The sequence below is a fragment of the Pagrus pagrus genome, assembly GCF_965226575.1.
Source record: "Pagrus pagrus genome assembly, chromosome: 2".
NCBI classification, from domain to species: Eukaryota; Metazoa; Chordata; class Actinopteri; order Spariformes; family Sparidae; genus Pagrus; species Pagrus pagrus.
The window spans coordinates 32,747,226-32,772,249 of record NC_140186.1 but is presented as its reverse complement, the minus strand read 5'-3'; the positions used below and the strand labels follow the sequence as shown (position 1 = coordinate 32,772,249).

Sequence of the window (25,024 nt, the reverse complement as noted above, 5' to 3'; positions counted from 1 at the left end):
TTTGTGAAAAGGCATATTCACTATCAAACAGAGAGCCTGAGGGGACAGCACATATAAAAAGTAAAATATACTGCTAAAAAACATTAAGGGAACACTTTAATCACACATCAGATCTTGATGAACGAATTAATTATTATTATTTATATATTATAAATATATAAGTTGGAAATCTTAACTGATGTACATTGTATAATCTGTTAAGAACAAAATGACGTTACAATGGTCAGTGGAAACCAAAATCATCAACCCATTTTATCACGGCAAATCATAATGTGACTCAGTAGTGTGTATGACACCCACGTGCCTGTATGCACTCCCGACGAATGTCTGGGCATACTCCTGATGAGTCGGCAGATGGTGTCCTAGGGGATCTCCTCCGGTACTTGGCAGCGTCGGATGCACCGATACGTAACGTTCCATACGTAGGTGCTCAATTGGATTCAGCGTGAGGGCCAGTCAACGGCATCAAGGTCTTCGTCATCCAGGAGCTGCCTACACACTCTGGACCCATGAGGCCGGGCATTATCCATTGTCCTGCACCAGGAAGAACCCAGGGCCCACTGCACCAGCATAAGGTCTTACAATCGCTCTGAGGATTTCAACCCGGTACTTAACAGCAGTCCATCCAACGATGTGCCTCCCCAGAACATCACTGACCCACCGTCAAACCGGTCATGCTGGATGATGTTACAGGCAGCGCAAAGTTCACCACGCCATCTCCAGACTCTTTCATGCCTGTCACATGTGCTCAGTGTGAACCTGCTCTCATCTGTGAAGAGAACAGGGTGCTAATGGCGGACCTGCCAATTCTGGTGTTCTCTCATGAATGCCAAGCGAGCTGCAGCATGTTGGGTTGTGAGCACAGGTCCCACTAGAGGACGTTGGGCCCTCATGCCAACCTCATAGAGTCTGTTTCTGACAGTTTGGTCACACAAAACTAGATAAAAATCAGTCAGGAAGGATAAGGAGAGAGCAATTGTCTGTGGCCACCACATGCAAAACTGTTCCCCTTTTGGGGGTCGTCTTACTTTTGCCTCTCCACTGCACCTGTTGTCACATTCATTTGCACCAAAGCAGGTGAAAGTGATTCACATCACTTGTGCTTCCTAAATGTACAGATTGATATCTCTGAAGTTTAACTGACTTGGTGTTATACTGTGATGATTAAGTGTTCCCTTAATTTTTTGAGCAGCGTATAAACTTGTTAAAGAATGAGATAGTGAGAGATGACATCAGGTCAAGCGTGGCTTGATTCATCAGGAAATGTTTGTTTGATGGTTTTGTGGCATCTGTCATGATGAAACAGGGAGAAGAGCTCTGAAATTAAAGGAAAGTTGTGGATACAGTGAAGCATTGATGGCTACATGGCAAGGAGAGGAAGGCAGAACAGATGGAGTAACTTGTTCTGATAGAATAGCAGATATATGTTGTCACTCCGTTGTCAAAACAGCAGATGGAGGTGCGCTGCCAGGCCGATAGTGGAGTGTCTCAACAGAAATGAGAAAAAACTTTTCTGCTACTTGGTAACCCAAACTAATGATTAAGTTTTGATGAACACTGAGTTCATGGAGTTCTGTTTGCTATTGTTCATTAGTTTTTGTGTTGTTTCCAAATGCTGTTATTGTGAACTAAACAATACACAATATTTTTGTAATACCTGTCTTTAGCTGCCATGCGAGGCTGGCAAAGCATGGGAGCTAAGCTTGCAAAGCAGCTGCCCAAGGGCACTGCACTCCTAAGGGGGCCCTAAAAGTTGACTATGCTTGTTTAACTAATGTTGTGGGCCTTGGGTTAGGGTTAGGTTAACAGAGGGTAAGGGTAGTGTCTTGAATAGGTTGACAGTGGATTCTTGACCAGAGAAACTGCAATTGATAAAACAATCTTAGCTTGAGGTCCATTAACTTTTATCAGTATGCAGTAAATGTTGATTGCAAGATGTAATGGCTGTAGAACAATGACACCATCAGCATTTAGATTGGTTCCCTATGAGCCTTGCTTTGATTATGCATTTCTGTCTGTCACTGGGGAAGCAAATCTCCCAGGAAAATGAAGGCTCGATTTACAATACAACCCCACCTGCTTTCATGCCTCCGTTATAGACTCAGTGAATGAATAAACTCATGATTTTTCCCCAAATGTTTTCTTCTACTCTCCCCTCCACTGGTAGCTGCTCGGCTCAGAAGAGAACAGAAAGTGATCTGGTTTTCACTGCGACAGCACTGCCAACAATAATACCACCTTAACTTCTGACTGTACTGACACAGTACTCAGCAGCAGATGTAGTTTGCTCAGTTGTGATTAGCCTGTAGCTCAAGGACTATCTTACCTTTCGAACCCAGCTTGATTTGCAAGATCTCGTGATAATTTGATCTTGCAAATTCACCCTGCCAGGCTTTAAGTTAAACACTTATGGCCAAACACACAGTTGTCTGGACCAGTCAGTGTCCTATGAGGAACTATTGGCAACTACAGCTGTGGTTTGGGGTGTAACAATACACAAAAATCACGGTTCGATACGTACCTCGGTTTTGAGGGCATGGTTCGGTTCATTTTTGGTACAGTACGGGAACAAAATGCAAAACATAAATTTGCTTGTTGTTTATTCGGAACTTTTGTAAACCAACAATTTATTGTAACATTATACAAAATATGAAAATAAAATTAAAAAAATAGAATACTGTTCTAAAGTGCTGCCTGGTAATAAGTTAAATAAATAATTTTCACTGTCTCTTTAAGTCCCTCTGCCAGGTTTGCACTGGTGTGTTGTTCATACGGGCTGAGTTGCTAGGGAGAGGCTGCTTGATTGCCAAAGTCAGCTGCGTTTGCACTAAGGTCATTTTTTTTTCCTTGTAGCAGTGATATTCACACTCGGGTGGTGCCGTTTCAAGTGCCGCGGCACAACGCAGAAATTCAGCCGAATTTAGCACAGAGCAAACAGGAAGTCTGACACGAAACAACAACAATACATCCGGTTGATTTTCAAAATAAAACACTCTGTTGATACAAGCACAAAAACCTCAAAAAAGAGACAAATACGCGCTCTTCTTCTAATCCTTCAGTCGGGAACACTTCGTGTTGTTGTGTTTATAACACGTATAACTGCAGTCGTGTGTGAATATGTAATTATCACGGGAATTCCTCGGTTTCGTTTCTCCAGCTGTTCGGCCGAACTGCGCCGTGCCGGACTCGTCTTTCTCCGTTGCAATATTTAACCAGGAAGCCGAAGTGTTCCCAAGCAGGAGACTTAAGCGACAAGGGAGGGTCTTCAAGCTCTGGTTTCGCGCTAGCGTTAGCCATGATGTAAACGGGCTGCACGTGTAGCTGCAGGCAGAAAATAAACACACGCAACTTCCGTTCTGGAAACTCAACCGTGCACAGCCCTGTACCGAACCGAACGTCCTGTACCGAAACAATTCAATACGAATACATGTATTGTTACACCCCTAGCCGTGGTGTAGGTGTGAGGAACAGTGAGAGAAGGACTGTCTGTTGGAAAGCAACAATAGAGGGCTACAATAGTGGGCAAAGGAAAGTTTTCGCTCGCAAGATTTTCATTAAGCGCTCTCCTACTGTTGATTTGATTGGTTGTAGTTATCCTGTGATAGACACTGATAGACAGATGGTTCGTCCAATCACCTGCCAAGTATTTTTTGGAAGAGCCTGCTCTTTACCAAACAGGTTCTGGGAGCTACTTCCATCTTGCTTATCAGGTTAGAAAGTATAATCCATGTTATCATCCCCTTTCCCCTAACCCTAAATCCTAACCCCTGGGACCTAAGGGCTGGGGAATAGAACTGCTTCATTTGATGTGTTGTGAAGCATATGAAGCTGTTGGGATTATGAAGCTGTTCGACCAGCCAACGACCAGCTTAACCCTAACAGATCCCCTTGCTGCCTTGACAGTTTTAGACTAGGCAAATACCATGCTAACGTCCATTATACATTGGTTAGCTAGCATGCCGTATGGCCAACCACAGAGGGATTTCTTAAACATATCCAAAGAACGGGCGAAATGTTCTTTTCCCCCAGGGACAAGTTCAAGTGGTAAAAAAAAAAAAAAAAGTGTCTTTGCCCTTGGTAAACAACCTGTGTCCTCTCGAGTACTGTGTGTAGAATTCAATGCCTGAAGGAGGAGCTTTTGATGTTTCTACATCCATTGTAACCTTTTATGTGTCAACAGCACCTTTAGGATTAAATGTCAACCTACCACCTCACCCTCTGCATCTTAACCTTACCCCTATACTGGGGACCCCTTACAGATTAAATTAAATTAAAATTGAATTAAGTGCTGTTTAAAAAAGTACCATGGGATTTCTTCAGTGTAACTTAAGATCAGGTAAAAGTTGCACTCTTCTCTCAGTGACGATGGTTTGAAGATAGTGGCCAGTCTCTTCGCCCTTGGTAAACACCCTGTGTCCTCTGAGGGTGTTTAGAATTCACCTGCTGAAGGAGAAGCCTTTTGATATTTCACCATCCGTTGTAACCTTTACATGTCGCTTACATAGCCACTGCTCTTCTCAAGTTGCATGGGTCCATCGGTCCACTTTTTGCTCCTTAGAGAAGCGAAACATAGCTTTCATGCGTGGAGGCTGATGGCTTGTATGTGTGTGAGAGCTGGGTAGGTGTTAGAGAAATGTATGGACAAAGGAAAAGACGTCAGAAAATTAACCAATAAATGACAGAAAATTAATATCAGTGGATCATACTTGAATTCTTATTACATAGCTCATCTCTGTTTTAGAGGCTTTACTGACATTTTCCATTGACTGCAACAACAGATTAATAGATATCACCTGATCTGTTTGTTGGTTTGTTTATCAGTTTTCAATGAGGCCTGTAGTATATTCCTTCATCGTCTGCACTGCTGACACTGCAACCAAGCCAACCCTTGATATGACACATTAGGTTAAATCACTTCTTAGAATCAAACCCATTCCCTTTATCACGTTGACAGAGGCAATAAGAAACACTCTAAGGGTATGCATATTTAGGTTCCGTGGGGGGTGACAATTTATATCATTGACTCCTCTTGTCTGTGGTGGCAGGAAGCAGAATGAATGCAGCATGTTTTTCTGTCTGGGAGAGCAGTAACTGAGGCTGACCCAAACTCAACAGGCTTCTGTTTTTTATACCCGAACCTGACTTGAGACTGATACAGTTAATGTAAGCTGAATCACTGAGTTTGTGTTCAATTGTCATGAAGAGTCGGACATGATTGTTTGTCACCTGGAAAGTAACAAATAGCCTACATCAAGCATGATTGGTTGGAAAGAGGCTACATGAGACATAAGATCCATAATTTAGAATCCTTATAATGTCAGGGAAATAATTCAGATGTGACAGTGTAGACTAAAACCAACTACTCATGTAGGAGTCACAAAGTGGTCAAAGTATCGTACATTATGGCACTTTTCGCATTACCGATTGTACAAAAGACAAAGTTAGCCCTCAAATATGATTATTATCATACATCATGCTGACTATGATCAGTGTGTGGAAACCCAGGGTAGCAAGCATGCACAACAAAATTCAAATACACTTGCTTTGAATCCATTTGTGTTCTGTGCCATTGGAAGCTCCTAGGACATTATCAGTCTACTTTTGCAGCATAGCAGAGACACTGTAACACTGAATTTATTATGACAAAAGTAAACACAAGCAAAATGATTTAGACTCAAGATCAATACATTTGGTTGTTGCTTTATATTTGAGCTTTTGACTGTAGATCAAGCAGATGAAGATTGCTCAGTTGTCTGATGATGTCAAAATGTGTTGATTCTAAGCAAGTTGGGGACGAAAGGCTGGCACTGTTGGAACTTAGCGAGGGTCTGCGCTCTAATCGATCTGAGTAATTCCTTCACCACTTTTCAACTCAGATGCCAAAAAGCTGCAGCTGCCAGTGTAATGTTGTTATTTAATGTAATGTCCATTTCATTGTCTCCTCTGCAGATGCTTCCTCCTCTAGCTCATAATGATCATTGTTGTAATTGTTGACAACACAAGACGTTTTTTCATCTTAACAAAGTGTTTTTTTTAATATCTGTAGCTGCATGTGTCTAATAAGTTATGAAACTTGGGGATTGTGGAACAACAGCAAGTGAAGAGGCTTTTGTTACTTGAGTTTATCTGGCAGAAAGAAATTCCTCAAAGACCAAAGTCAGAGAACAAATGTCTGTCTTCTCAGTGAACACAGCAGATTACAGAAATACTATAACATGACGGCCTGCAGACTTGCTTTGCAAGCTACAGTATGCACTGATGTTAGGTACATGATGAGGTAGGTATACATAAAATTGGCCTGGCCAGACCTCTGGTTACATGTGCTAGAATATTTTTGTCATTGGCAACCACAAATTGAGCTAATCTCAAGGGACTAGGAGTCATCAGGGCAACAATATAATTGTTATAGTGTATTAAGTTGATTATGCAATATGAATTATTCAATATGTTCCAAATGCCTAATGACTGCCGTTCATTCAGTTTAGCGGAGGTACGATTTTGCTGATGTTTGTATAGCCTAGATAGAGATATAGACCCAACTCACTGACTGAAGTTTCTTCTAGTCTACTTGCACGCATTATACAAAATTAAAACAATTGTTCCATTGTTCTTTCAAGGGATTTTTATGCTCGGATTTATGCTTGGATGTCAAACACAAAAAACAAAAAGCACTCATTCTTATAAACCTCATGTAAAATATATTTTGTTAACCATGTTCCCTCAGTTTGTGACCTGTTTGTTTAGTACCACCCCGAGACTTGCATATTGGGACATTAGTAATTTACTAATTGGAGTGTGAAATCATAGGGAGCCTTCCATTATAAAATGCCATTGCACAAATAGGGGGAAGAGGATCAAAGATTTATGGTTCAAAAGTGCTGTGTTACCAGAAAAAAATATCTGCACAATTTACACCTCCTCCCAAGCTCATATAGTCTCAACCTCATTTCCCTTTTCCTTTCACAATCCCCCTAATGATCGTAACAGGCCTTGGAGCCGATAAATCTGAACAGTGGGGAAACTAAGTGTCTCATCATTATGCAGCCTCCACCTATGCGCTCAAAGAGCATCCATGTAAGGCCCCCAGGACAGCAGCAGCACTTGTTTAAATCCAATCTCATTTCAGCGAGCTCTTCATCACTTTTTCCCCTCTCGCACCTAATGACGTCCCTGTGCCATATTGTTGTCTTATGTAATGGGGATGAGCTCAATTACTCTTCTGCTTGACTAATGGTGATGACTGAGTTAAGTTGACTGAGTCATTTTCAGTTGAGGTAATGTTGTTGCTGGCACTTGTTCCCTGCAGAAATTATGAAGTCTTACAGGAGGCTTCTGTTGAACCACTATCCCCTTGGTAGGACTGGGGTTCAAGTGTACATCTGTCAATTTTTGTGAAAAGATATCATCAAAAAGCCATTCATTCATGTTACATGACAACATTGATCAAGTCACAACTCAGCCCATCGACAATGTGTTATATGTAGTGCACCAAAAGTGTGCATTACTTTTAATACAGAGCAAGGTGACCTAGAACTGTAAGAACAGCTGCTGTTGGAAACCAGCGATTCATATTGTACATCTGGTGCTGTGCACAATCAAAGCCTTGTAGGTAGTTTGAATCAATGTGAACAAATAAATAATAAAAAAAAACAACTATTTTTTCATATTTGCTTTTGTGGGTGTGGGTTGTGACTGAAAATGAGGAGAAACACTGTTCTTTTCTTCCAGGTGAGTTTTTTTTAGTGAGCTTTAATTTCTTCATGCGCTCTACACACAGGGTACACATTTTGTATTAGCAAGTTATGTAACATTACTAGCATGACTTTCTTTTCACTAGAAATGTTTTTTTAATGTTTTTTGTGATAATCTGCTGTTGGCATAAGACATACTGATATTAGGCATTAACCTGCTAGGTTAAAAACATATGGCTGGTAACAGTTTACTGTAAGATTATTCATGAGGGGCACCTCACTCCTTATGAGTGGGATGTTTTTTACCAATATGTATTTTTTGTGAAATGACTTATGAGTGGGACATTTGGAGACTTGCTAAAGGAATGTGACATTTTGTACTTTTGATGATGGCTATAAACAACAAAATAAGCACTGTGAATATGTTCTGATTTGGGCAAAAATTGGCAACAAAACAAAAACATTATTATTGTTACATCCATTTTCTATTTTCTTCTGTGAATGATTAGCAGGATTATACAGAAACAGGTGCAGACACATCTGGATAAGCTGTCCGTGTCTGTCAGGGTCTAAGATTTTGGAGCGGGTGTTAGCAGTCAGCAGAGTGAGCCTGGGAAATGGGAAAATGGTCCGTTAAGGAAAATGTGCAAGTTACTTAGCTGCTTAGATTGTGACTGGAAGAGTCTCAGGGGACGACTAACACACACCACACTGACGCCTAATTGCCATTTTTTTTCCCATCGCTGTCCTTTTACACATACACACTAGCATACAAAAACATATGTGCTCAAACACTTTTCCTTCAAGAACACAACTACAGAATAAAGTGTCTGCATATTTTGTTTCCCAGATTAAGTCCACCACGCGCTCCCAATGGAAGCATACAGCCCACCTAAAATATGAAAGGAACCAGCACACCGCCTCTGAGAGAGAGCCACAGTTCCTTCAGTCCTTCAACATGCAAACATTGTTTGACTTAATCCACCCTAATGATGCAAATTTATGCTGTTAATTATTTCTAGCTGAATTGCAACCTGGCTAAACGTTTTCAGAAATGCAATGGGGACATCAGACTCAATAAAGTATTCAGGGAGAGAGGGGGAAGACATTATTCAGGATTACTTTTTTTTCTTCTTTCTTTCATTCTTTTTTCATTTGCATCAACTCCATAAAAAGAATTTGCATTTTCCATTTTGTAACATCCCTAATATGGCTGATATTGTTGTCTGTAGCTATAGATTCTGGTAATGAAGTGTCCTCTTTAGATAAGCTCTTTTAATTCAAACCTTATTTAATAGGAGGCAGCGAGTCTACATCCCGAGTGCTTTCCTTTCAGGATTCTTCTCTGTCACTGTAATCCTCAACTGACACCTTTTTGCCAGCTAAATATGATTCTCCATTTGAACCTCTGATATGGACATACTTGTCAGACATACAAAAAGCATATCATAATGTCATGCACAGTAAATTACTCTGCTGATGAAAAAGCTACTTTGTCACAGTATGATGTAGTCAAGAGTGCTTTCAAGCACTTTCTCCTGATTACACTTACATTAGACTTGAGCTGCATATGCCTTTCTATGTTACAGTCTACTAGAGCAAAAGTAGAATCTGTATCATTGGCTGAAAGGTGGCTTGCTTCCTTTGTTCTTACAGTCCTACTGAAATCACAAAAGCCATCCCTTTTCATTCATAAATCCTTGACAAATTGATTTAGAAACTTATGATTACTATTTTTATTTTTATTTTTTTTAGAAAATAAAAGAGAAACAAATGTCTTTGAAGATACATACTCCTCCAGGCTTCATAATGGGAGAGGCCACGGTATGCGTTTGATTGACAGCTGAGCTGGCAGGGGCTCAGAGATATAGTTTAGATGAATCCGGCTACCAATTTGTGGGTTCTTCCATCTAGCAGCGCTGCCATTACTGCGGTGACAAGGTGTAGTAACTCAGTGTGTCTGCTGCTGACAGTGACAGCAGCATTGGGTAGTTGGATTAAAGACATTAGACAGTGGCTCCAAGTTACTGCTGAGGGCGCCCTATATGGATGCTGATTTTAACATTATTCAGATTTTAGATATTAGCCAGAATAGAAACTGAGTCACATTTCTATTGATGAAGTACTGTGTTATTACACTAACATTACTGTACTAGCTAGCTAGCATAATCAATCAAGAGCTGCATTAAATCATTACAGACCAGTTGCATTAGTAAAAACAATCCAAAAAAAAAGGTATTCAAAATTATCTCATGAGTCGCCTGGCAAAGAGCAACGAAATGCAAACTACAGGTCATTCATAGAGGGTCAAAATTACTATTATGATAGTAGTAATTAATCAATTATAATAATAATTCCAATGTTCTTGATCCACTTCTGGCGAACATAAATGCTCAGGGAATCTGTAAAGTGTATCGTCTCAGACAGGGGCACTCTTCATGAAGTAAAGGCCTGTCAAAGTCAAAGTTTGCCATGACTGCTGGAGCAGCTGAGAATTGCTAAGGGTTCTTCCTAAATTCCAAGACATTGTTAAAATTAATGTTACATAGATAGTAAAGGTAAAAGAAGGAAATTGTTCACCTCTATGGACAGCTTGCATTAAACAAGCAGATATTGTAGGGCCACCGTAGTAATGGTGACTTGTCTACTTCAGGTACTTTCCCAGATTTATATATAACCAACTTGCGATGTTCAATGGACAAACAGTTGTGTTGGTATTGAAGAATAAACATTAGTTACCATTTAAACAAATAGAAGTTGACATTAGCAAGTATGTTTTTAAGCTGTTCATTGTGCTACAGTTAACTAGCTATCCCTGCAAATCAATGTAAGTTTTGCACTTTTCTCTCTTGGTTGCTTCTTAAGCAAGCCAATGTGCAACACAAGATGTGTGTCCATGCCTTTGGAATAAAAGAAGACATTAGGTTGAAAGCTAATGTGGGCTGTAGTTCAAAGTCTGAGGCTTTTGTGTGATGTTGTGGCTGTTAGTCACTGTCACCCACAATAGATGAGCAACATTACATCTCTTTGCAAATACTGTTAGTTTAAATAAAAATATGCAATAGGCTATATGCAAAGAATTGTGTCAAACAGTGGTCTGGCTGGTATATGTGATTCCATGATGAAACCAAATAATATAAATGAGAGCACAGACCGGCATGTCATTTACAGAGCAGATCTGTGTGCTGTTACAAAATAAAATCAAATGCAATTAAAGTTAGACTATAGTTGGAAAAAAGTCTCAACAAATGATGTGGTTACCAATGATTTTAAATGGCAGATTGTATTTCTTTTCGGGAACCAAAACACTCCCTACAAATCCATCACAGTGTGTCTATTTGAACAGATCCATCTCCGGCCCTCTCTTGCCCCTGTCTAAAAGGTGCTGTTGAGCTTGAGCCAAAACGGCTGCTCAGCTGCTGCAGTGCATTTCTCAACTCAATGACTCTCCAGATGGCAGGTATCTTTAGTGCTCAGCTCCCTTGTCCTGAGCTGCGACAGCTCTGCCGCGCTCCATCGGGCTGCAGCAGGCCGCCCTCCCAGGGTACTTTTTATGGACTTTAATTTGAAACACATGATCAGGACAATACAGACAGTGCACTCGCTAGCACAATGGAGATAATAGGCCTCCTTTTCATGCATATAGGCTTAGCAATTCACAGCATAATTATTGCTAAGTGTCAAAAAGTGATTGCCTGAAGGCCCATGTTGAAGAGACCTACTCCACATTATGTACTGATTGTAAGGAACTGGTACATGTCGAGCTATACAGTAAAGTTCAGGTCAAGCTACAATTAAAAGCACAGCTAATTTGATAGATATAGGTGGTTTGCTTTTCCAAACACATGCTGTTACAGTGATGGGTCAGCTGAAGACATTAAAAAACTGAAGCACACGTCTCACAGTCGTCTGAGCATGCATACTTCGTGACTGCCAGACAGGTGTGCTGCCTGCTATCATTTATTATGTTGCTAGAAGGCAACAAGATAGCATAATGAGAAACCACTGAGGGAGCCCAGAAGAGGTGGTGCAGTTTGAGAGTTAGCACAAAGCCGAAGGGAATGCATTTGTTAGACTTGACAGGGCATGCATTAGTGTTTGGCACTGATAATCATACAGGATAATATTTTAATTTGTTGAGCATGCTACCAACAAGTGCTTGAAAACCCCACAGAGCTCAGGTTGCAATTTGCTTTTTACTTTGTGAAATACCTTTGAGATATAAAATTATATGTAGAAAAACACCTTTTAGTCCTAATCATCTATATATTTGTTCTTGACTCTGAAAGAAACACATTTAGTTCGTAATAATAAGACCTGTCATTAGAGACACAATGTAACTACGATAAAAGTATGGAGTCGTATATTTTCCTGCATATATTATGTGATGAAAGGTCATGAGCAGATGTGGTCCATTTGTGGCTAGCTGTAGAAATAATGGCCTTAATGGCCTTTGTAACATCAATGTACGGTGTCAGTTTAATAGCTTGACAATGTGAGTCCCGTAACTGTGTTACAAGCATAATAATTCCATTGATGCACTGTCATTTCACATGAGGGCTTTCATCTTTCAAAGGCTCTTGGACCTATGATCAGAGTAAATTATGGTCCTTCATTATATAAAATACATAACGTCCATCTTATTAAATGTCTTTAATTAAATTGTAAACTGTAAGGGCCATGATTTACCAAACCGACACAAGAACAATGAAGGAAGACTGTTGCGTCATCTCACATCACCTGTCTCTCAGCCAAACAGCACTTAAACACATCACAAAGACTACATCCAACAGCCAATTAGCTCGCCTGCGTCAGAAGAAATAACTCTCCTCACGACCAGGTGGTGGTAGTCTGCATCAGACGCTCACTGACAGCCTTAACATTCATCGACGTCCGACCCTTGGCCTGGTGTGTCAGGGCCCTAAGAAGCAGTTGATAAAAGCTTCAGAAAAAACAGTAAGTGGACCTTGAATTGAGACGATTTTGTCCAAAAGGTCTTAGCTTACTGTCAGCAGATAATACAGCTGTGGTAACTTGCTGTCTGAACTCATCTGTTCCCTGAACCAATCACCAAACGTCGGCATGACGTGTGTCGGCATGACGTGTGCTACTTTCTCATTACTTCGACCTCCGATTAGGTCTTCAACTAATTATCATTTTAACTATTGATTAATCTTCTGTTTGTTTTCCTGATAAAATTATGAATTGTCTTGTCCGTAAAATGCCATGAAAATTGCCTCATAATAATTCCAATCCAAGGTGTCATCTTCAAATGTAATGTTTTGTTCAACCATCAATCTTTGAGATGTTCAGTTACACAGATACTGTATAGGCTATCTTATTATGACCCATATTTACACTGCTTGTTAGGCGGCGACCTCGAGTGGCCATTGTATTTATTACGGCTGCAAAGGAGGAAGTACGATGGAGTATTATAAAAGGCAAAAAGTCTGCGTAGGGAGGGACGAATGATTGGGAAAACCAAACAAGACAGGACTGCTGTTCATGACCAAAAGTCAGCAGTGTGTTGTTTTGACTTATTAACATTGTAATGTGACTTCATGTATGTAGTATTTTTTTAACCCAGACAAGGCTGTTTTCCTAAAACATACCAAGTAGTTTTAGTGCTTAAACCTAACCAAACTGTGATGGTACAGTCAGATGCGCCTATTGCTAATACAATGTAACAGTCATGTTGTTTTTGGGAACGGTGGTATATTTAGCGTTGGAAGTCAATGACAATTGACCTATTCAGTCAGCCAGGTAAGAGGACATGTTGGGTGAAACAATGAAAAGCAGCAAGTCCTCACATGGAGCAAGAGAATTACTGAAAGATTAACCAATTACCAAACTACTTGATTAATTTTTTTGTTGATTGACCATTCAGTTGAGAAACTGGTTTAGCTGTACTTTTGAAGCCCATTGCACTGTGGTAAAAAAAGAGAGAACTATATCTAGATATAGGGATCCAGTGGCAAGCAATGAGAATACTACTCTCTAGGATCCTGACGACCCCTCACTCAGAACAACTCAGACAGTTTATTTGCATCGCCCTTTCCTATACCCCCCTCCATAGGAGCATCCCTACTGCTGTGTACTTTGCAGGCTCCATAAATCGTGGGTTATAAAAACCAGTCCTCCTCTTCCCTCCCATATGGGATATGCCAAGGCAATGCCAACAGAAGCTGTTTGATTTAGAGCACTGTACATAGATGCATCAGGAATTTATAGGAGACTTAATTAGGAGTTATAAAAGTGACTTATAGTAATTGTGTGGGACACAGGGGCCTATAATGCGGCAGTTATCATTTCCATAACTCCCAAGTCTTGACTCTTTTTTATCAGAACTTTTATGTGTTGGTGGAGCTGTTTGTGCTTTGATGTTAATGCACAAAGCTCTTCTGGGTAGCAGAATGTTGCTGCTGCAATGCTGCAGAAGGAACTGTGCAAATGGAAAAAGGAAGAAAATCTTTGCCTTGCTTTTTATTACTGCAGTGTGTCACAGAAAATATGTTATTCAAGTTTATACACATTATCCCAACATCAGGAAGAAAGCCATGATGAAATAGGACCCACATTTTGAAGCGGAGGGAGATGGTAGAAAATGTCTCTCTGTGAGAAGAAGTTCCCTTGAGTGTATTCACCTCCTTTCTCTTGCCTGGTTCATGTTTCAGTCATATGGCTAATCAACATGTCCTTTTGACTCATTTTGCCCACTATAAACAAGGCCAGAGGGCTTCAGCATTATCATGATCCTGGTAACAAAAAAATGTGAGATTGAGAACTAATGCTTGGTCTTATAGGAAGTGTGTAAGGATACACAGAAGTCATGGTTCATCTGTATACAGGTAATGGTTCAATACAAGTTTGTTACAGCGAGAAACAAGTAACAAAAGATCCCAAATACATAGGGCTAGCATTCTTTTCATCCATTTTTGACAGACAGTAGTGCAACTTACAGTTAGTTCCACGCAGTAATTGTAATGTAGATGCCAGTTGCTTCAGTAATGTCTTTTGCCCTGTCTGCTTTCACATCCAGAGGCTGCTTAAAAACAGCAGGGAGAAATTGGACTTTCCTAACTCTGGTGATTGACACATCTGGTTGAGGCTGTCTCTTGGCCATTTTCAGTTCAATTAGGTGCTTTTGATAGCCATCCACAAGTTTCTGGTAGTCCTCTGGCTGAATTTTTAACCACTCCTTTTGACAGAATCAGTGAAGCTCAACTAAATTTGTTGACTTCCTGTCACAGACTTGTTTCTTCAGCACAGTCCACATGTTCTTGATGAGGTTCAAGTCAGGACTTTGTGAAGGCCATTCCAAAACCTCAATTCTAGCCTGATTTAGCCGTTCCTTTACCACTTTTGCTGTGTGTTTGGGATCATTGTCCTGTTGAAACACCCATTATTCCGTTTACTTTCTTTAGAGCAGCAGATCAACTGACAGTAAAACAGCCTCACAGCAAAATATTACCACCACCATGCTTGACAGTAGGTCTGGTGTTCTTGGAGTTGAAGGCCTCACCTTCTCTCCTCCAAACATATTGCTGTTCAATGTGGCCAAACAACTCAGTTTTTGTTCTGACCACAGTTTTCCTCCAGAAGGTTTTTTCTTTGTCCATGTGATCAGCAGCAAACTTCAGTCGAGCTTTAAGGTGCTGCGTCTGGATAAAGGGCTTCTTTCTGGCACGGCAGCTTCTCAGCTCATGTTGATGTGAAACACACTTGATTGTGGACACTGACACCTGTCTTCCAGCAGCTTCTAATTCATTACAGACTTGCTTTTTAGTGGTTTTGGGTTGACTCTTGACCATCCTGAGCAGTTTTCTCTCAGCAGCAGGTGATGGTTTGTTTTCTCTTCCTGATGGTGGCAGTGACACAACTGTGCCATGCACTTTATACTTACAGTTGTTTGTACAGTTGATCTTGTAACCTGTAACTGCTTTGAAATGTTCAAATCAATAATGGGCTCTTTCAGATCAATGCTGAGCTCCTTAGATTTTCCCATTGTAGTATTTGTGGCTGAGTCTAATGGGTGTATCAGACAAGCCCTAAAATGGGCCCAGAAAAGTCACCGGCCATTAAGTTAAGAGGCCATGCTACAAAGGAAATTTGATTCACACAACTTTCTAGAATCACCAAAATTGATTGTTCAAGTTTGATTAGTAAGTTTAGTTTGTGTTCCACTCATTTCCAAACTGGATGACAGTTCCATCACACTTTTCCTTGTTGGAGATTCAAGAAGAATGGCATGCGGCTTCAGTCACTGTTTCTTCTTCTTGCTTTGTTGTGTCTTCTTCTTCTGCTTTTTTTGTTTAATGGCAGTTGAAAAACAGCCTTTAGGCACAATAATGCCATTTACTCGATTAGAGTGTGGATCAGAAAATCAGAATTGTTATATTCTGAGCCATTGACATTCTTTATGCTGGCCATAGTGTGACAGTCGGAAGTATTTTATGACTGAATGCATGAACCTACGAATGTTTGGGACAAATACCCCTAATTACAGTGTATGCCTCTGAATAGATATACAAACAATTTTCCTCACTTCCTGGCTGTCTCTCACTAGAACTGTTAGGTCCTTGGTACATACATTTATTTTAGATCTTATAGGATGTTTGTCTCCATTAATCAGTTGGACACCCTGTTCATGGAGGTTGGTTATTTATTTATTTATTTCATTTTTTAATTGCCTAACCAGCTAATCACTGAGGTATGCGTCATTTTCAGTTGTTTTTGTGACCAATGTAAGAGCTGCCATTTTGTGGCAATTCTTCCATAATTTTCTGAATGGATGAAGCTATTTCTTTGACTGGCACATAAAGACCATGATAATAATTGATATTACATTTAGATGACATCAACAGTGAACATTGTTGCGGACAGGAGAGATCAGAATCTCTACAGGAGCTGGCAGGAGGAGCATGGTGCATCAGATAATGGGTCGACATAATGAGGGAACAGTCCTGCATAGGCTGCCTGTCACTAATTGCACAATAGCCACCACATTTTTAACTGCTGTTAGAATGACAGTTTTTCTCTCTCTCACTTTATCCATCAGGCCTTTTCACAGTTTGCAGTGAGAGTTAGGGAAAGCCATGACTATGATCTTAACCAGTTTGTCAGTAGATTTGGTACATGATACATTAGACTCACAGCTAACATGTAGCTTGTTTGCAACAGAAAACTAGCATCAGGGTCAGTTTTTTCTGAGTGTGTTGGTGAGCAGTATGGCCTTTCCTGGAACACTGAAGACCCATGTCATTGTGTTCACAGGGGACATGTTTCTGTACCACCACTACAACCACAGACTCTTTTCTAATTGATTTCAAGGGTACACAGCCTCTGCAGAGCAGTCATTTATCTTTTATTCTGATTCATATTTCATCTTGAGCAAAAGTGCACTTAAACCAGGCTTTGAATAGTTGGATAGCAACAGCAAATGCAATAATGTACATTTCCCACAAGCATTTCCCGCAGACCTCTCAGATGAGGAAAAATAAAATAAATAAATAAAAACATAAAAAGGCTTCATGAAATCCGTCTTTCAATGGTAGATGTGTAAGCTCCCCTGTGAGTTTGAGCAGAGTTTGAATCAATTCATTTCTCATTTAGGTTCCATCTGTGTTTGATTTACCACACTTCCCTGTGTAGATATGTTTCCTGTAAAGCACAAATTAGGGCTACAAGAGGAAAAACAAATGTAGACCAATACGTAGACCTTAAGATTTATTCCCTATACAAATATACTGAAATCCAATATCCCTGCATAGCTCCAAGCTAACAGTACTGAAACAAAACCTGCTCACTATGCCTGTATGCATGCAGAATACTTTTCCGATGGCTTTGACATACCTTATGTATAAACAGTGTGTTTCCCTGTGTCTCCATTTTAAAGTCGAGCTTTGGCAGTGTGTTTTACATGTGTGGTTATTCTACCAACTGTCTTAAATAGTATTCACATGTTGTATGTCATATACAAAAACACATTTTCTTCTCATCAGTGTTTGAATTGGCACCTAATATTAATTCAGTTTTGGTTTTTGTCACATTTTAGTCATTTGATTTTGTTTTTTCTTTAGTCAACAAAAAACTCAGAAAGAAGACATCTTAATTTTTGTCAGTGAAATTGTAGTCAGTTTTTATAAGTTCAGTTTTCAGCATTCTGAGGCTAAATCTGTTGCCATCTTTTCTTCAGTCACAGTGTCATCTTCTTTATGGTTAGGAGAAAGGGCACTGTTAGTGGTCACTCAGTGTCTTTCTTGGATATTGTAGCTTGTAGCTTGTATTGTAGACTGGTGTTGTTTTTCCCCTGATAAAAATATCTGCTCAGCCTCTACAAACTACTTCTGCATTTCACAGCACCTTCAGCTGAATGACCAACATTACCCGCAACCTGATGCACAAGTCAGAGCAACCCAAGGCTTTTCTAAACCTACCATCTGTGCGAAAAGAAGCATTTAACTAACGTGCACTGCTCTGTATTTCCTCAATCACCCTTCGAGCTGCTGTCCTTTGTCGGCACCCTCAGCTGTCACCGGCTCCATCGGTGGCGTGGCAGCTGGCTGGCTGCACTTTTGATTTATCGTATTGAGTGGGAAACTATGAAGCTTACTTTGTGACAGCTCAGAAGCTTTAAAATTTAAGATGTCATTGAACTGATGAATGGAGAGAGGAGAGGCTCAGCCTGCCCGCTGGCATCATATGTCACTGTCCAAAGTGATGATGGACCCTGCCTGCCGCGCTGTAACACCGACACAAAGACTCCGGTGGGAACCTTTCTTTACTGAAGTTGGAAGATTCAGAAATCTAATATTTTGTAGAACAGATGCCTATAGGGACTTCATATTAGACTCTTTTCAACTCCATAAAGGTTAGAAAAATGTTTGCTCACAGCTAACACTAGATCCACCTTAACCACATACAGGACACTAGATGCTGTGGTCACATCCCATCGCTTATCATTTGCTTATCATTGTCAAGCACTCCAGACACATGGCCTTCAGGTGCTGATTAAATGTTGGAATAATAATTATTTGATCCAGTTTGACATCCACATGTAAAGTCCAAAGAATACCAGCAATTTCAAATTAAAAGCTATTGCTACCATCTGCCAGTGTAGGGCACACCGGTAATGTCATTTTTAAATGGAAAACACTCTTGCTGACATAGATAGATTTTTCCCTGCGAAGCTGACAAATAAATTTGCGGTGGCTGACAAATGTGCATCCTTTTATCAGAGTGAGTGTCAGATTTGCTGTGATAAAAGGCAACAAGTAGGAACATTAACATAGAGCTCATCTGGGGCCACCAACTCACTGCGCTGCGAGGAAACAACAATGCACGGACACGGTGAGGTATTAAGGAGCATGTGTGAGCAACATCAATCAAATCAATACACTGTTGGGAAATGCACCTGGGTTAATAATTGTTCACCCGCGCACCAGAAAATGTAATCAGTACATTGCTAGTGAATTGGGCCACTGGCTACATACTGTTCACCTTCACGTCAACTGAGCTATACATTATTCCTCGGATTCATGTGCACTCATTCCGTAGGACTGTTGGGTTTTTATTGGGCGCTAAAGAACCAATTTCATCTTCAACATTTGTTTTTAACACAACAGCAGACTAATTCCTACTGAATCAAACTGAATTACTTGCTGATAAAGCTAAAAGTGGCCACATTAATGTCATGTCTATTTCAGTTTTAATGTGTTATTTCCATAAAGTGCTTTTTCGAAAACCTATAGCTCTAATTTGTAAGGGGGGAGTGGAATAGAGATGCCTATATCTCTGACAATACGTTAGCTTAAATGGCCAGTTGGTAATGATGATAGCCGTTCAGCGCCGTGTCAGCCTAGCTCTGCCGATAATGCTTTATAGCCCTGGACTAACCTCCACCCTAGAATTATCCAGCCATGTCTCACACTCACTCGTCACTGTTACAACTTTTAAATCAGCCAGTCTAATTAGAAGCTGGACCACTGCAGAAACATGCTTTCCTCTTGCTAACAAGGGTATTTTCCTCTTCTCTAATATCTCCACAGTTGTACAGCTCTGTGGACTTTGGGAGAAAATGGCAGCTCATCCATGAACATGTCACGCCAAACAGATTCTACTGGTGAGTCATCCTTTTCCATGTCTCTGCTTTCTTTTTTTATTCTGCTCCATTCCTCTTCTCGAAAGTTTGGTTTACTCAGGAATGCAGAAACTGTTGCTTGTGTTCTGTGCGACTGAGCAAGTGATATTGATGGCTTGGAACAAGGTGTGTGACTGACTGGTGGTGCTGCTGAAATTCTGCACATTTTGCACCGCTTGATACAATCAGGCAGAGATTAATATCCTCCTTTCGGAACGCGCTTTGCATTCAGCGTCCGAGGACATGTCGCATTGCACTTCATCTCTCACACACTCGCCCTGCTCATATCAGGCACATTGCACATAAATAACACAATTACTATTTTTACATCAGTCGCAGAAGGAGAGGGGGCTGGTTTTTTTTACAGATGCAGAGGCTTACGTACAGTATGAGGGGCAATGACTAATAATGGATCCGGGACGTCCCTGTCACTTCTCATCCGTTCACGTCTGCCGCTCACTCCCCCTGCAGTGTACCTACTATGTCTGAAAGTGCACACTCATCACAAACGTAGGCCCGGATCTATTCCAGCTCATCGCGCCTCACCCCCTCTCTGAGGTGACTGGGGTGTGCCTGGGTTTGCCGTTGGCTACATCCATTGTAACTTGCATAAATCTGGAGCTGCTTCCCGTGCCATTGTGGTATAATCCTAAATAATGTTCACAATCCATCGCATGGCTTTGCCCTTTACCGCCAAAGCCCCTTCAAGGACATCTAAACACTGGATGGGCCTCTAGCAATGGCTAGGCAACCCTCCAGTTGGCTGCATTTAGACAATGGCTTCATCAGCCTCCAAGGGATATGAAATACTGCCGCAATGGGAAAGCTGCGTCCATCCAGTCTAATCCACAGCAGTGAAATGAGCAAGAAAGCAAGATTTCACCCAGAGATATACTCACAGGCAGACAGTGTGGTGACCCTGCAACATGCAGTCACTGATTAGACTGTTTTTGTATTTATTTGTATTTCAGCCCAGAGTTGCTATGGATGTGGCATTTAGAATATGGGGGAAACTCCTGTATTTTCCTTACTAAGTTAACAAAACAGGTCTCACTGGAGCAGAATTCCTTTGCTCTCTTTCTTCTTTTTTTCATTTACATTCCGTTCTATTCATTGTCATTCAGATAATGTATTCTTCCACGGTCTGTCATTCTCTCCAAGGTCTGTCTCGGGCCTCGACAAGGAGCCAGATCTGGTCCACATGGAGGCTCATACACCAGATGGAAGTGAGTGTCTCCTGCACACACATAAACATCAAAGGGGAGTAATGAAGAGGTCTCTATAGGAATGAATTCCTTCTAGAGAAATGACGGCATCCCCGGGGAAACAGCCCCGGCTCGCCCTACCAATAAACCCAGTGCATGATTCTTGATTATTGTGGCCTTTCTTCTTCTTCCTTTCACTCGCTGAATGTCAGCTCTATAACTCCGAATGGCAGTACCACCAGGGTGTTCCATAGGTGACATAGGTGAAATTGTTAATGCCTGCCTGTGATGTCAGAGTAGCATTACTCTGAGTTATAAGCATTGCTTTTTTCTCATAGAACTGTGGTATGATTGACAGGCGGAGATGCTTGTTTGTGGTTTCTACACATGATAAGAATAAAAGAGATGCAAATTAGTCCGAGAAAATGTCAGACTGTCAAGTATAAAGTATATCTTTTGAAAGCTACTAACTATCTATAGGTTAGTTGTGAAAAACAGCTACCATTCAAAGATGCCCTCAATTTGTTGCTTGTCACAGAAAAGGTATCCCACAGCTCTATACAGTATATTATGATGTACTATAATAACTATTCTCAAATTAGCAGTTATGAACCTGTCATGCATTCAGTGTGTCTTCCTCTGTGACAGATGTGCAGTATGTCACATGCAGAGCTCAGATGTGCACAGAAGCGAACAGGAACTATCCATTCCCTGGATACATCGACATCAGCTCTTTGGTGGTTCAAGATGACTATATATTCATACAGGTAGGACTCTCATTCAGTCAGCCCCACTTACTATGTAGAGGAATGAATCTGCACCAGCCTCACGATTTGAATTGATTACATTCACCTGTCAACATGTCTCAAAGCACCACAATGTAGCCCATCCTCAATTTTCTCTATAACGCCACGTGGTTACTTTTATCAGTTAACACAAGCAGTCAGATAAATCTCAACTCCCTTTTGATTTAACAAAGCTCCTTTTTCAAGAATCAGACTACTACAGTCTTTTCAATACCAGTGTCTGTTATACCCACCTCAGTAAATAAACATTAAAAAACAAAAACATAAATAAGTCTGCAGTTCATTACACCTGCGCTGTAATCAACAAAAATGTTCAGTTTTCACATAGCAGCTCTAAAACGGGGCACTTCCTGAATGTGACAATCACTAACATGACTGCTGCACACACCTCTATAGAGCTGGACAGTGGAGTTCACAGCGCCTCCTCAGTTCTTTGCTGATTAGCTCTGCTCATTTTCTTTCTTTTTGGTCATTAGCTCAGGGTGAAAACAACTAATGTGGTTCCAAAATTGTGTTGTGTTACTGTATTATTGTATGTAATTGTTGTGAGGCAGATGTTAAACACACTGTGCATCTTGTCCGGTTTGTGCTTCCAAGTTAGTAAATAAAATCTGAAATGTATCTAGATGGCCACTTTCAACATAATTGGTGCAGTCATTTATCACTCCCTGCTGACCTTTGCCTTCCTCCACCACATTGCCCTTAGTGTAATGTTATCTGCAATTCAATGCAAGAGAGCGACGTTGCAATGTCACTTCACAACTTTATTGTTCAACAGAGGTCAGAAAATCAACAATCGAGCATTAGTGGACTACAATCTTGTGTAGCCTGCAAACTTCTGATGGTGTTCTGTCACTGCGTCAATGCAGAGCCCTTCACGTCTGCATTGCGATGCATCTTAGAAATGAAGAAGTCCCACACCTCTATTTCTGCCTTGTATATGGACTATTTTAGGCTAGACATTATCAATGTGAAAATGTATCTCATTTAATGGGGGACCATTACAGCTAGCTTAGCTGTTGTAGGTGTGGATAATAAGTATTGTGTTATTTCTCATGATTTGTGTCTTGATTGTGTATGCTTTGTGAAGCTACTTATGAACTATGTAGGGTAGAAAGACTAAACAAAGTCACAGAAACACAAGCTATGACCAACCGACATATTAGCAAATAGAGTCCTACCTAAACATTAGACATAAACATTTCATTTCAGTATTTACTGGTCTGTCATCATTGATTTGCTCCACTAGCTTCACAGAAAATATATGGGGCATATATGGAGAAGTATTTACTGACATTTTTCAGTTGACTTTCTGCTGTTTTGTGTGACATGTCGCAGCCTGTTTGCTAAAAAAGGTATGGATATCTATGGACGTTCTTGAGAACAGTGAGACAATATGCGCTATTTCTTGACCAGAAAACCAAGACAATGAGCTAAAAGAGCTAAAAGAGGCTAATGGCTGCTCTGAGTTGAGAGTTGGGTGTTTCTGTTAGTAGGTTTTGTTCGACACAAGCGTTTTCACATTTCAATTTTTTATTAAACATTTTATTAAACGTCTTTTATAAATATTGCTTGAGCTGAGCCTCTTTAGCTAGAATTCTATTTTCAACTCAACCTTCTACGCACAAGTTCCATTATGCACTATATGATTGGGAATGGCACACAGAAAACATGTAAAAATCCCTTTAGTCCTACCCCAACTGAACATTTGTGCTTTGTTTTTTAGGCCACACTAGTGTTATTATTCGTCCCAGCTACTGCCCGGTGTCGTATTAATCATGATTTGTGCAACAGAAAAATCTGAAATGGTAATGTCCTGAATTCAATTTATGCAATTTATGGGTTGTATTTTAATTTCCTCTACAGTGTGAATATTATTCTCTTTGACACTGTGTAAATGAGGTTTCATACATTTAAAAGTCAGCAGTTAAAGTCAGCGTAATTACATGGCCAGTTCACAATAATACCAATTTTATTTAAATTTACCTCCAACAACCGTTGTGATGCTTGATGTCTGTTAACGGTATTTTCATGACCTGTGTTTAGGGGAAAAACATATCTGGTTATGTTTTCTCCTTCACCTTTTCTAAGTATATCTTCTTCCAAGGTGGCTATAGAACCAACACAAGCTAGAGTATGCAACTGCTGGCCCTGTGACCTCCAACAGTCTTCAGATAAGCTTCACTATTTTCAGAACTGCTCTTTGACTTATTCAGCACTCTCTTGCTCGTGAGACTAGATGACCCATGTCCTCCAAAAACCTCCCCTTTTACAACAACCTGGTAACCATCATTTATAAAATCCTCCACACCATGATCCCTTGGACTCTCTACAGTCCAACACACAGTCTGACGTCAGCTTGCAGAAACCTTGTAACCCTGAATCACTCTACTGTACTAAATGTGCTTTACAAATGTGTTTTTGTAAATGAAATTTTCAATAATATATTTGGGATAGTATACTTAACAGTAATGGTTATAAAATTATTTCCAGTTGTAACATTTGTAGTAGTAGTTGTAACCATGCTCTTCCAGCTTTTTGATCCCACTAAATGTTTTATTCAGGAGAGAAGAGGGATTTCTCAGCTTCTTACATACCTGAGCTACCTACAGGCAAGACCTTTCTCTGGAAGCCGTACTAGCCTTGGCAGCACATTACACAAAGAAATAGAGTTGTTCTGCAAAGAACCTTCAATCCTGTTTGACCTCTCTCAAGTCTTTCAAGTAAACTCACAAGCACTCAACCTAAACCTCCCCCTCAATTCAAGCACCTCTACGTTTTAACACGTATACGTCACAGACGAAAGATCCTGAAAGGGATTGGAGGAAAAAAAAATCAATCACACCAATTCCTCTTAAAGTTCAAACCGCCTCTGGTTACCCATCCATCGATCTCCTGCTCCTTCACTCAATTGCATGTGGGACTGCTCTGCAGTGCTAGCCCACTACATCTCCTCTCAGAGCTTGTTTTCTCTCCTCTGAGCCATTCAGAGCACTTACAAGATCAGTAAAAGAATCAGTCCTGTCATACAACATTAATACTGATATCACTTCTCTTCAGTGGAGAGCCAGAAGTTTGATTTGAAGGTTTTTCTCTAATGAATTTCATGTCATTGTTGATAAGAGTGAAAATTGGGTTATGGAGCTGCACTCTTTATTCTTTGTGTTTCTATGTGTGTGTAAA

The 25,024-nt window shown here is 40.4% G+C and overlaps 1 protein-coding gene across 1 annotated transcript in view; it reads left to right on the top strand.

The window, feature by feature from the left end:
- sorcs3a (sortilin related VPS10 domain containing receptor 3a) overlaps window positions 1-25,024 on the top strand; it is a 281,497-nt gene that overhangs the window by 169,667 nt on the left and 86,806 nt on the right. Inside the window, exons 5-7 of the mRNA XM_084369166.1 lie at window positions 19,739-19,812; window positions 20,992-21,056; window positions 21,684-21,802. Of these exons, the coding sequence (XP_084225292.1) occupies window positions 19,739-19,812; window positions 20,992-21,056; window positions 21,684-21,802 (258 nt within the window). The remainder of the gene's footprint in view (window positions 1-19,738; window positions 19,813-20,991; window positions 21,057-21,683; window positions 21,803-25,024) is intronic.